Raw genomic sequence first — 14083 nt, 5'->3', positions numbered from 1 at the left:
TGAGCTAATGTTTGTGTCTGTATAGTGTCTGAAGACATAAAGCCCTAGTTAAGTGCTAATAGAAACTGCTCAGTAGTATAGTGACCACTTCAACATTCTTCTTTTTTTCCCCAGGCCAGGTAGGAAAGGAAGGCAGAGAAGTATCATCTGGCAGGGGGAAGGGGCTATCCCCGAGAACTCGGATACAGATACAACCCCAAGTTCCACTTTGCCCAGTACAGAAGATGTTATTCGAAAAACTGAACAGATCACTAAAAATATCCAGGAGCTGCTTCGAGCAGCACAAGAGAATAAGCATGACAGGTAAGAAGGGGAGTCTAAGTGCTCTGGAATTTCCAAGATTAAAAAACATAGTAAAATGCTTCAAAGCATAGAAACTTTAATTTCATGTATATGAATCACGTATGGTCATGTGTTCCCTTGGCTGCGGGGAACAGCAGATGTTGTTGGGGCTGTGGGCAAAAGGACATGGAACGGCTTCTCTCCATGGAACACTTCCTCGGGACTTGGCAGATCTCCATGGGAGTAGCTGCTCTTGGGAGCAGTGTCTACTCCCAGTCTGCCCATATCCCACTCAGTAAGAAGCAGTACAAGCAAGGGGAAGTGCTGGGAGATGGCTCCATTGCAAATCCTGTTGCCAAGAAAGCGGAGGTCAAGGGACCCCTGCAGAGGCCCAGGGACAAGTGGGATTTACCCATGGACCCTCAAACTATACAGGAATTATAGATCAGGGCACCTAGAAGAGAACGTTCAGCAGTAACTGAGTGTAACTGCTGTGAAACAATGCAGTCAGGAAGGATTTGGCCCATAAACTGCAGATAGTTTTGTTTGTGTACATAATTGCTCTGTTCTCTGTAATAGTTGGGGCCCTACCAAATTCACAGCTAGGAAAAACACATCATGGACCATGAAATCAGACCTCTCCCATGAAATCTACCTATTGGACGGGGGGGGGGGAGCAGGGCTATGGGTGCCCCAGATGAGGGCTCCTACCATGTACTGTGCTCCAGCTGTTTAGACCGCCAGGCTGGGGAGGGATGGGCCTTCCTCTTCCCCTGCAGGGCCACTCTCCATGGTAGATCAGCCCCAGTTACAGGTACCTCCCTGGACTGCAGGAAGCTCTGTGGCTGCGCTGCCTTCAGAGCTTCCTGCAGCCAGAGGAGGTTCCCAGAGGTGGGCCTGATCTCCCCTGTGTTGCTGAAAGCAACCCTGTCAAGGGCTCCTAACTGCTAGTCCTGGCTGGGCTGGGGAGGGACAGGATTTCCTCTTCCCCTGTGGGGTTGGGGGGGGGAGATCATACCCACCTCTGGGTACCTCCTCTAGCTGGAGAAAGTTCCATGGCTGTGCTGCCTTCAGAGCCCAACTCTGAAGGCAGCACAGAAGTGAGGGTGGCAATCCCACGACACCCCACCCCCGACAAACACAACTGCTTTGTGACACCCACCCCTACAACCCTCTTTTGGGTTGGGACCCCCCCAGGCTACAACACCCTGAGATTTCAGATGTAAACATCTGAAAATGTGAAATTGACTAATTTTAAAACTGTGAAATTGACCAAAATTGACCATGAATTTGGTAGGGCCCTAGCAATATCCTTGTATTGTCTACTTTATACAGCAATAGATCAGAACAGCTTTTGCTGATAGCTTAACTGTTAGAATAGAGCCAAGAACTAGATACACTTCTCTCAAGTTTGCCAACACTAAAAATCAAAGCGGCCTATTTATCTGAACATCAAATTAGTACTCAGCGTGAGCCTTCCCCCATGCAGTCTGACCTGACCGTTAACTCTGCCAAATCTCCATGAGTTGTTGGTAATGATTCTTTGTAGTGCATAAACAGCAGGTGGTTCTCCTAGCTTGTTTTTTATAGGCATATAATGGCAGGTATATCATAGCACATGTTAGTGCATTTCATGTTAGACCTGAGTGGTCCTAGGCTCCAAATAAATTTCTCTTTTCCTGTGGCAGTTCTCATATTAGAACTGCAGTCACAGCCTCAGCACTGAAGGACTACACAACACATTACCCGTGAAACCAGCTAACTACCTTTGTTAAATCTTGTAGCTCATATGGTTTAATTTCTGAGTCTTTACCTCCACAACTGAGGAAAAATAGGCAACAGTTGCATTCTGGGGCCACTTCTGCTTCTTCCATACTTTATTTACTTGGTTTGCACTTTCCTTTGGCTAGGAGGGAGATGCACGTGTTTTCTTTGTGATCCTGGGTGGAGAAGTCAGAGTGCATTTTCTGACTCAGCTCACTTATCAAAATTCAGACTTAATCCCTTCCATAAACCACTCTTCTTGTTTGCTCCCAAAATTTTTACAAAGGGGAGATGCAGTAAAAAATAAAATTTTAAATAAGAATATTGGTTATTTGTATATTTTACCAGTAACAATAGTTGAAACACACCAAAATCATCTAGAATAAAGAACCCAGGACATCTTTTTCCCCTGCTAAATTAGGTAAAACTACTTAGTAAAGAATACTTTAATCCTTCCTCATGTTTTCTGGTGCCTCAAGTTAAGGGAGCATTTTTTTTTTTTTTAACACACAAGGGACATGTATCTCTTTAGCTCTGTAAATAAAACAACTTAAATTCATAAATGCAAATAAGAAAAATGAATGGAGAAATCTTTTGAAAGAAATGATTAGCCTTGAAAAGAGACATCTTCTCTCCCTTCTTTGTTATAGAAGAAAGATATTGAGGGGAAGGCTTTAAGAGATCAGAGTAAGGAACAAGTTGTTTGGTTATTAAAGCAGTGTTTCTTCTATGCCACAAATGGAGTATGTTGGTTACCATACTTACATAAACATGACCCTCCAAAACTCTTAGCCATGAACAAAAATGCAATATTGTATTGTATTGCATTGCATTGCATGGCTTTGCCTCAGATGTGCTGCTGCTTAGTGCATCACATAGCAGGGGGCAAGCTATATGGGAAAATAATGGAACAAATTTATTCAATTTAATTCTGATATCAATAAGGCTATTTAGAGAAGTCACATTGCAAATACATTGTTGTATAATTGAGCTTCTGAGAACTGTAATGAGATTGCTTCCAAACTTTTGTTGGGAATATTGTAAATAAAAATGACTTGCCACATGGATAATCTGAACATGAATGTTAATTGTTCTTCCATCATCCTAATGAAATGCCTTCCTTTTTCTCATTCTCTTTTGTTCCTTTTCCTGTATTCATCTGTCTAAATAGACCATTAGAGCGTGCAAGCATGCTTAAGCTCAGACATAGCCTCGGCTGTTTCAGTACACTGGTTCCGTGGGCTGAGAGAGCTCCCCTGCAGCCTGATCCTACCTCCTGGTACTCTGGCCTCTGTCCCTGCCTTCCAGGCATAGTGTCCTTTCTCTTTTTCTCTGCTGCCTTTCCCCGCTCATGCACGTTCAATAACGGGGTGGTTAGAGGTTATGCATGAAAGGCTTTAAATGATAAGAAAACTTATAGGTAATAAGTACCAAGAGTTACTGGGCTAATCCTATGTCCTGTGAAGCTTTTACTGTTGACTTCACTGGGAGCAAGATCAGGGCCTAGTGGTATAGCGAACAGAGGCTTGAGGCTTCCCTCTGACAGCCCTAGCTTTTGTCTCCATTTTGGTCATTGTCAGTAAAATAATCTGCGTCTGATCATTGATGACATAATTTGTTGTTGCAGTGTCCATGCACTGTTACTGCAGAAATAGCATTATTTGCATGACCCATAACACACAACATTTATTCTTTTAGTCTAATAAGTCTGTTTATGGTAATACTAGAGCTTAGTTTCTAGCTTGGATAAATTATCATCAAAACTAAATTTTAGGTTTTAATAAGTTTATGTAATGGCAACCTAAAACTTCAAAACCTGACCAAAATACTGTTCTGATCTTTAATGCCTACTGCATCTGAGATACAAAACCTGTTTAAAATCCAGTGTTTATGGGCTGTGACCTTTCCCCAAGGTTTAATCCTAAACACTATTTTGGCCAGTCATCAATATCAAAGTGAGAGGAAGGGTTACAGGAAGTCTTCAGAAATTCTCTGTAATGTGTGACAATTCTCTAAAATTTGTGTAGATTTTAAGAAGCCAATTCAGTCACACTATAACCTCTGGTGTCTACCCAGATTTTAGTCAGTGTATGTTTTTAAAAAAAAAAAAAAAAAAAAAAAAATCTAGTGAAGTATTTTGTCTGCACATTTTGTACAAGGGGGTCCAGGGGTTGCTAGATGCTAGTGTGATGCAAATAATACTTGGAGTTTGAACTACTTATCTTACATCAGTCGAGACTTTCCTCAAATATACCTTGAAAACTTTGATGCAACAAACCCAGATGGCCCGGAAATACACCCTAACTATTGCATCTCTAAAACACTCTTGCATTCCGTAATTACTGGGGCCTCTTGCTATGCCATTGAAATCAATGGAGGCTTAAATGGCACATTTTTATCTTGTTTTCTGTAGGTTTCCTCTACTATTCAGTGTAGCTCATGGAGAGTAAATGGGTTATTGGCCCTACTCTCCTTTCTGGTAGAGCATGGATTGCTACTGTGCACTTTTGGTAAAAAGCTAATGATGGTGGGAAGTCTCATTTTGTTTGGAAGACCTTGTGGGAATGCAACACACGCATACAATCAAGATTTCCCCCTTTTATAGCAACTTTCCTGCATAACTCAAATGACCCCTAAGTGTGTTGCTTTCCTTTTTAGTGTATCTGTAATTTACATGTTTTTTGCATGTTCAGTATTGCAAGTTAATTGAATAAAATGATTGTGATTTCAGTCTGAAAGTGCTTTTTAGATCTAGAATTGAGAGATTTTGCTAAAGAAAAATATTCTTTTTTTGAATGGTACTGCCTGATAAACTAATTTTAAAAATACTAGTTTACGGTTTTAACTAGTCTATCCTGCAGTTTATTATCTTAAATGGAGTATTTGGAAAATATAGGTTTTAAAAATAGACTTTTGACAGAAGGCTAAACTTCTTACAGGCTTCAGGTAACTTTAAAATTATTGACCAGAAGCTTCTCTTTTGAACAGAGATCAATTTTAATTCTAATTTTAAAATATTTTTCTGGATCTAATGTAGAATCTGTAAGGATTCTTAAAATCTACTTTTGGATTATTAGTTATCACTTTGTAATAGTTCTGTTTAACAGAATAATTGAAAGTTTTGCCTAAACTATGCAGTCTAAAAGTAAACATTAACTATGATGAAATGTATGTATTTTACCAGTTGCTGTCTCTTGGTGGTTTTGTGTAATACATGTACACTGTGTGTCTACATTCACCAGGCATTCTTCACTTTTTTTCAGTTTGCCTTAGATGAAGTTTTACAGTCTTGTTACACTTCACCCAAAAAGTGAGGTGTGCCTCTTCAATAAGATTTAGGAGTTATACAACAGCTTCTCTTTAAATTGGTAATCTTTGATTTATGCAATGAAGAATGGGGAAAATTTAATATCAAACAATATTGCATTGACAGCCTAATGTTGACAATGGACTGTCAAGTATGGAAATAAATGTTCTCTAAAGTGAATTGTTTCCTGGGCCTGTCTTCACAGCAAGCTAAAGAATGCTACAAGTGTTAACCTTTGACCCTGAGAAGCCCTGACGAGTGCCATGAGTTGAGATTGGATATACTGTGCACTAGAGAGACAAGGTGGGGGAAGTAATGTCTTTTTATAGGACCAACTTCTGTTGGTAAGAGAGACATGCTTTCGAGCTACATAAAGCTTTTCTTCCGGTCTGAGAGAGGTACTCAGGGTCACAGCTCAATACAAGGTGTAACAGATTGTTTAGCATAAGTAGTTTACACACATTATAGAAGACCATTCAGTACCCCCCCACAACACACCTTTCAAGGTCCATAGACCCTACATGTGGCTATCACAACATGTGGTGTGCCTCATCCAATGCCCCAATAACAAATATGTGGGTGAATCAGACAATCATGACACCCTCAAATGAACTCACAGAAAATCAGACACACACACACCCCACAGCACCCATGGGCAAACGCTTTTCACAAAACGATCTCTCCATATCTGACCTCTCAGTACTCATCTTCAAAGGAAACATGCACAACATCTTCAAAAGATGAGCCTGGGAACTTAAATTCATAACTTTGCTAGACACTGAAAATCATGGTCTTAATAAAGACACTGGATTTGTGGCTTATTACAACAATCAGTAACCCACTACCCCCCTTTTTTGTCCTACGACTGCAGAGGTGTTAACAGGCCACTCCACCTGGAATGGTCTCTCACAACATGTTATATGCAGTGTTGTAGCTGTGTCAGTCCCAGGATATTAGAGAGACCAGGTGGATGAAATTGGTCCAATAAAATATTGGCTCACCCACCTTGTCTTTCTAACATCCTAGGACCCACATGGCTACAACGATACTGCAATATACTGTGCACTCTCACTTTGAGCTTTTGATCAATCTTTATTGTGTGTGTTTCAAAGCTCAGTTGGGAGATTACTGGTGAAAATGTCCGTGGCGGTCATACACCGTAGATATTGCTACTGAGTTTGTTTGAAAATAGCTTTATGCAGATTTGATGTCAAGATAAATAGCAAACCTTTTCTTGGAGAAACTCTGAATTTCATAAATGTAACCACAGAAGATCACTTGTAAGAAAGCAGTCTGCACTGGCTACCAGGGTATGGACAAGGTGACCTAATAGGTCTCATTTCTAATTTTGATCATCCCAAATTGTTGACAAAATATTTGTGTAAAATTTAAACATTTAAATTTTTTTGTTTTTTTTTAAAGATTTTTTCAGCTCCTCTTCCAAGGTTAGTATATATCTAAGTCTGCATAGATCTTTGACTTGGCAGCTTACTTAAATCTTTTACTAAAGTTTCATTTCATAGTACCTTGGGGCTTGTACAGAAAATTCCATTCTTAAAATGATAGCAGATTAAATCTGATGACCATCAACAGGCACAAGGATGTGTTTTGTTTGTTTTTTGTCAGCCCTGCACACTCAGCCTGGGATCGGAGAGTCCCTCTGGGATCTTAGTTACACCTGTGCAATCCTGATGTCTCCAGTTAAAATACCCTTTAAACTGCAGAATCTGGAACTTTTTATTTTTTGCCTGCAATTGTCTTCTGGCCATTTACTTACATACATATGTATATACATTTTTAAAAATCTCTCACGTTACATTTTGAACAGGCAGATAAACCCCTCTAGAACATGGTGTGCCACTTCCGTAGGAATGCCGAGCCAAACTCTAAAATTTGAATGTACAAATCATGACTTTAGGAAATGTCAGTCATATACACTAATGTGCCGTTTTCACATTTGTAAGCATGTATTTCCATACTTGAGTACAGATCAGGATATTAATATCTGACAGTGCTGGATACAGGATAGTGTGGGCAACCCATTACTCCTTCCCCTACAAACTGTTAATCCAAGAATAGTTTAAAATTTTGATTTATGTAATGCAAAGAGTCTCACATCAGCTGTGAAGTTCTTGCTTTTCCTGAAGTTGTTTGTAATACAGTGTGGTTGAAACACAGATTTGTACATAATTTACTAATGAATGTTTCAATGAGAAGCTTCATCTGACTTGTGTGTTGCAGACTCTGCTACAGTTGTGTTTGGAGGCTGTGCTAAGACAATGTTAGAAGATAATGTGCTGTTCTCTAAACTGGTTTGCTTTTAGAGAAATAGTCACTAACTAATTGAACTTCAAGAAAATTCAGTGTTTTTGCTGCTTGTGAATAATCTTTTGAATCTTCTTGCAGTTATATACCGTGCTCGGAAAGAATACATGTGGCAGTAACAGAAATGGCAGCCTTGTTCCCAAAAGTGAGTCACTTTTTATTTCTTGAGCAATGGCAATGTTTCTCAAATGTATTCTGCTCTCAATCTCACTCACCTTGAGACTCTGACAGAAGAACCTTTAAGGGAAGTTGGTGCAATGAATGAAATATTTCTGATTGGACATGGAGGGTTTGTGTTGATTTGGTTAAAATCAATAAGGAAATTTAAAATTCCTAAGCTTTTGCTCCTTTTTATTTTACAGTGGTTCCTCCCTGGATTTAGATTTCTTGCAATGAACAAAAAGCAAAAGATAGATAGGAGGGAGGAACATTACTTTCATCAAGATGAGGATCTTTGCACCTTTGTATTTGTCACCATGCCAAGTGGATAGGGTTAGTTGGTACACCAGGACTCAGGTTGGTTGAGATGTGTAAATGCCCACAGTTCCCATAAGGATGCTTACACCTTGCTTGAACAGCGATGGAGCTGTACCAGAACGTTGCTTGACCTGTCATCTTGTGACTCACGTGGATATAGCCATCTTTAGAACACTTCTCAGGTCCTTTTTTATAGGCAGCTTTCTGGGAGCAAATAATTATCTATGTGTGGGTCTCAATGAATTCCAAAAGGTTTGCTTCTGCCCAATGTCTTGCCTTGCCACGCCACGAGGTGCCTTACAAGCCCTTCCTTTCCTGGCCTTTTATAAGGGAAAAGGTACTGAGCCTGGACCACTTGGCTACAGTTTTAGAGCATTTGCAAACAAATGCTAAATCTCACTAATTCAAAGTCATCCTAAAACAGTTGTGTGTAATCCATGCTAGCTGGCTCAAGCTTTGTTTGCTTTTCCCTTCCTAGAAACCCAAATCTGAGCTGGTAAGGACGTCGCTGCGGCTGCTGACATCTAGTGCCTACAGACTCCAGTCTGAATGCAAAAAAACACTGCCCATAGAGACCTGCCCTACCACGGACATCCAGCTGGTCACTCAACAAGTTATTCAGTGTGCATATGACATTGCCAAGGCTGCTAAACAACTGGTTACTATCACAACCAAAGAGAACAACAACTGAGTCCTGTCGGGTTTTTTAGCCTTGGTTTTTTAGAGATTGGAGTTTAAATTTAGACACGCAACTTTTCAAATTTTTACAAGAAAACTAAGGGGGCAAGTTAAACTTTTTTTTTAAACTCAGTATTATTTTTGCATGTTTTCTAACCAAACTTTCAAAGATTAATTTAACCCACTGCCTTATTTTTGTGCCTGTGTTGCCAGTTTAATTACAGAATATAGTATGTTGCAAATAGCTGTTGATCCAATATCACATACCAACATTGTATCAGAGGTTCTTCTAGGCGATTCCTTGGAGCTGTATTCTGCTTTTGGATATTGCACGCACACACAACTCTCATTGAAGTCAAATGTGCATATCACAGGGCAGAATCTAGCCTTTGGTCTGTACGTCCTTGAACTGCTCTGCATGGTGAATCCCCTTGAATAACAAACTCTCTCAGCAGGACAGTGGATTGTGAAGGCTTCAGGAGTGTAACTGTTAAACAGTCAGTAGAATGAAGTTTTAATAGTCTTCCTGAGAATTGAATACAAAGTTTATATTCTCTGTTCCATATCAACTGTTGTGCAATAACAAGTCCTTAGTCTGCTGAAACTGTAGTAGTTGTGGGCATCCAAACCTATTAACTGTTAACTATACAAGGTCTTTGTCACTTTTATCTATTTTGGAAGGAAGCATGAGGTTTAGTTTCTTTTAGTTGTCACCATGCCATTAGTCTATACGTTGGATCTTACTTTAGAAAGGCATTAGTGGTTTAAAACCCATCGTTTTTCCTTTCTCTAAAAAACTCCTTCTGAAGTTTCCCACAGCATTTATTTGCATTTTAGTGTCCTCCTTTTTAAGGCTTTAAGTCTCGTTTGCAGCAGTATTGTTGTTTAATATCTTTTTAGATGCAGTTTCACTGAAGAGTTCTGTGATTTCTTTAGAATGGAAGATAAGAGGGCCAGTTCAAAAGAAGCCATGCCTGACACGGTACATCATATCTGTACCTCACTGTAGTGGAATGTGAAAAATACACTTTTTTTATATAGTGCCTCTCATGCAAAGCGTCCAAAAACTACAAACTATATACAGATTGACACCTTCTTAAGGGTCACCTTCAATACACAACCCAGCATGTGCTAACCAACCACTTTAATGTATTCCCTAGCTAAGTTCCAGTACCTTTTTTTCTTTAAAGATCATGGGTAACATTTTCAAAAGCACCTGAATCCTCATTTTCAAAGGTGACACAGGACCTTAAAGAGCCAGTCTTACTAAAAGTTGGTGAGACTTGGGTCCTAAGTGCCTGTCACCTTTGAAAATGTAGACTTAAATGCCTAAGTCAAGCTCTTTGAAAAACATTACCTCATGCCTACTAAGTGACCTGTTTTGATGATCACTTCAAGCAGTGTTCTACTTGAAAGTGAACCTATAAAAGAGATTCAGAGATTCCAATCTGGCTACAAATTTGTTCAGTTCATATATAAAAATGTTTTTCCTGTCTACCAATCAGTCCTACAACCTCCCCTGGAGAGCTGCATGTCAGCTCTTCTGATTGGTACGTAATCGGTCATTAAGATTCAGAGGCACTCAATGACATCTGTACAGTAGTAATCTCTGCAGTGAGTTAAACAACTGAGGGCAGAATTTGGTCTTGCAGTAGGAACTTTAAGGATCATGTTTTGTGATTCTCTGTAGCTGTGCAGATGCTGTTGAGCTAAAAGGAAGTAGTTGAATTATTTTTGTTGTTGAAGTGAGAAGATAAGACTCTGAATGCAAAGAGGGAGCAGATATGTCATATTTCTTATTTCTTCTAACTATAACACTCAACATAGCTATTTTCCAGTTTTGCTAAACCGTCGGATAATGACTGGATTATAAACCCTGGATGTTATACGTAGTTATAAAAACATGAGGAAGTTTGAACTCCGAAGGCATGGATTTTCCACCAGGCTAACCACCTTCCCCCTTCTTATAAAATATTCATACAATTCATAGTTTCCTCTGGAGGCCCCAAAAGCCATAGGACCACATGCATGCAGTTTGCTGTGTTAGTCTACTCGTGTTACTGTTCAAGTGTGAGATTACAGGAAAACTGGTCAAGACTCCCCATATAATGTTTTGTCTGAATATATAAATGCTAAATTTATTTTTCACATAAATGTTTGATTCAGAAACACTCTATTGTAGGAGGCTGTCTACTGTTCCATAAGCAGAATCTGCAGTATTTAGTCTGTTAAATTATGATTCTTTAGGTTGGTTTTTTGGTGATAAAAATTTGCTGTTTTAGGTTAACAAACAAAAATTAAACCTTCAAAGGTTTCTTCCTTTTAAAATTGTTTGTATGTGTATATAAACACGGAATAAGTGCCATAATATTTGTTGGATGCTGATGATGTAATTAACTGCCTTTTTTAAAGTATTGTATTATTTTGGGATTAAAAACAAGTAGGTAGGGGATAATCCTGTTGCAGTGTGATTCATAAATAATTTTTCCTGTCTCCTCTCCTGTACCTAGCACTGTCTCTAAGCATCTGGAAATGCATTTTTAGACAAGGCTGTGATTTGAATTGTAGAGAAGTGTTTTTAAAACCTATTATGAAAATTCAACCTTTCGTAATGCATTGTATGAAACAGAACAACCCCACTTAAGAACTTCTTTGAACCAGCACAATAGGAACATGAAGCATGCTATTTGCTAGTATTCATCAGGACATCACTACACATGGCTTTTGCATTTCATGTTTCCTAAAATTTTATTTAAGGCTATCAACTTTTTTAAAAGCTTGCTCAGTCCCAAAACTGAGAGTTCTTTCAGATGAATAAACTGTACATCTTTCCTTTGTTGGCGGCAGGTTTTGCAAGTACCTGATTCAATTGTACAGCTCATCAAAATGTGGCTAAAATGTCACCCACTTCACATTGCATCTAGATTTTTTTTAAATGTTGAACGCAAGTTTTATGGTCCTGTTGGTAAACTGCACCTTGTCTAAATAGTTCTGTTCTATTTACTAGTCATAGTAACAAGTTATTGCACTAAGCAGTTATACATCTGGTGTGATATCTGCAGTATTCTTATTATGGTACTTCCTTCCAAGAAGCCAGTAGGACAGAGGTGCACTTTATGGAAATGGCACTTGGAGCGAAAGCTGACTCCACTCCACCCAAACCCTGGTTAGCTCAAAGTATTAATCTACTCCACCCATTGTTGGTGTTTGCCAAAGTCGTAAATGGGGCCCAAAGCTTGTTTAGCATTATGCTTTGGACTGTGTGGATATGTCTATGCTGCACTGTATGCCAAGGGTTTGAGCTCAGACTCGAGCCTAACCCCCCTGTGTGTCTATACACAAATTGCACTAGCCAAGGGTTCCAGAGCCCCAGGGGCGTGGAGGCAAGCCAGGACCCAGCATTCAAGCCGTATTGCTTTGCAGAGTAGGCTCAGCCCTACTGGATTTGTGCTCTGGAGTCTGCCAAAAGTATCCCACGAGCTGACTCATTGTCCTCTGGACAGTCAAATTTGGTGGATGGTCAAATTTCCCCATACTGCATCTTGAACAAAGGGCTAGAGTTGCCACATTTTGGAGGGTGCTAGGACTGTGAACCGCATAATGCAGCGTAGATGCTAGAGTCCCCTATTGGGACCCAGCATTCAGCCATTCCTAACATGTGGTTACAGATAAGTGTAGATTCTCAGGGTGTGTCTACACTGCGATGAAACCATCTCCAGCTGGCCTGACTCAGGCTCACAGGGCAGGGTCCCAGAGCCTGGGCTCCAGCTCAAGTCTGGATATCTACACTGCAATGTTTGTGGCCCTGCAGAGCTGACAATGGCCAGTGTGGGTGTTTTATTGCAGTGTAGACGCATCCTCAAGTCCTAGGTTAATAAACCCAGAGTCTGCTAACTCAAGTTCTGCTAACCTTGGTCTTACTTTGCTGTGCAGACATACTCTGAATGGCTGCAGCGCAGGTGCTATTAACACCTGGAGTAGTTTAGGTTTGTGGGGTTTTTTTCTGTGGCTGGAACCCCACTTTCAAATAACTTGTATTTTTTTTTTTTTCCCCTCTTGGTCTTACAGAAATGTAATCCTTTCTCTATGAAAATGCTGCACAGGAAAGTGAAAATGCCTTTTTATGAACTTGTATTTCTGTCCATATTGTACTCATGATTTAGCCTTTAATGTTTACTGTATTACATAAAATTACTGTACAACCCTTAAGTGTTTGGGATTATTTGCCTGCTACTTATGCAATAAACAGGCTTTTAAAATGCTTTGCCTTTGGGATAGATGGGCCAAATACAAAGTACATACAAGATGGTACTATAAACAGTGCAAAGTGAGTTCATATCTGTGTAACTAATACACTGAGAAGTGGTGTGTATTTAAAAATTAGATGAATTAACCATAGTTTTGTTCTTTATCCTTGGTCCTCCTAGTTTTTTTTATTATCTTCTGGCATAGGTATATCATCAGTAGGCCAAATCCAGAAGCGATACAAGCTATATGCCAGTGTCTGTCTCAACTGCTGTTACAGATGGGGATGTGGTAGCAAAAGGGCACAAATTATACCAACTTACTTACCTCTGCCTGGTTCCCTAACTGTAGAGCATTAATATCCTCAAAATGTGTTCAGCCATTTAAATTATAAAGGATTGAAAACTGCCAATAAATTCAACTACTTCTCTTCTTACTCCCTCATTCTGCCTCCATCAAATGGTCAAATTTTTTTATCATGCTGTAGTAACCCATCCTTACCACTTCAGGAGTGTTATTGGCAGGCAATGAAGGAAATCCTGCACAATATAAAACTAAAAGCCACCACTGACAGTGGGAAGGGGGCTTATAGCAAATGAAGGATGGGGCACTATGAAATTAATGGTGCTCAGTTGAACTACATCCAAGTTTTATTCTGTATTTTATAAGGCTGGGTGTACTCTAGAAACTTTGGTACAGTGATGTTACTTAAGGGTGTTTAATTTTTGGTGACATTTTATACTGGCAAAGTACATTTGGTAGCATGGCTTATTTCACGTGGGGAACTGGTGTGAGCGTTATAGGCCAAAGCACTTCTTTGGTGTTAACTCCACCTCCATTAGAAGGATTTGCCACTGGATCTGTACAAACCTTTTCTCATGTAGATCTGGCCTTAGACCAAGTCTGACTTCATTCATGTAATTGTGTTATAGTGCTGATCTTGAATTGTATCATGCATATGGAATGTATCTCATACCAGTTAGAACTGGTCCACTAGATTAAGTT

General features: G+C 39.6%; 1 protein-coding gene across 19 annotated transcripts in view; it reads left to right on the top strand.

Annotated features, from left to right (window-relative positions):
• The window catches only part of GIT2 (GIT ArfGAP 2), a 52343-nt gene extending 39249 nt beyond the window's left edge, over positions 1 to 13094 (top strand). For 16 of the 19 annotated variants that reach the window (XM_038372912.2, XM_038372913.2, XM_043498225.1 and 13 more), the window contains 3 exons: positions 115 to 303; positions 7760 to 7823; positions 8634 to 13094. In XM_038372912.2, the coding sequence (XP_038228840.1) occupies positions 115 to 303; positions 7760 to 7823; positions 8634 to 8846 (466 nt within the window). In that variant the 3' untranslated portion in view covers positions 8847 to 13094. Of the gene's footprint in view, positions 1 to 114; positions 304 to 6775; positions 6799 to 7759; positions 7828 to 8633 lie in introns of all 19 variants that reach the window. The other 3 variants (XM_043498219.1, XM_043498220.1, XM_043498218.1) reach the window with 3 other exon arrangements.
• Positions 13095 to 14083: the final 989 nt, after the last annotated feature.

This window comes from Dermochelys coriacea, chromosome 15 (genome assembly GCF_009764565.3).
Source record: "Dermochelys coriacea isolate rDerCor1 chromosome 15, rDerCor1.pri.v4, whole genome shotgun sequence".
Lineage (NCBI taxonomy): Eukaryota > Metazoa > Chordata > Testudines > Dermochelyidae > Dermochelys > Dermochelys coriacea.
Note: the sequence above shows the minus strand (reverse complement) of the source record. Positions and strands in the feature narration are given on the sequence as shown.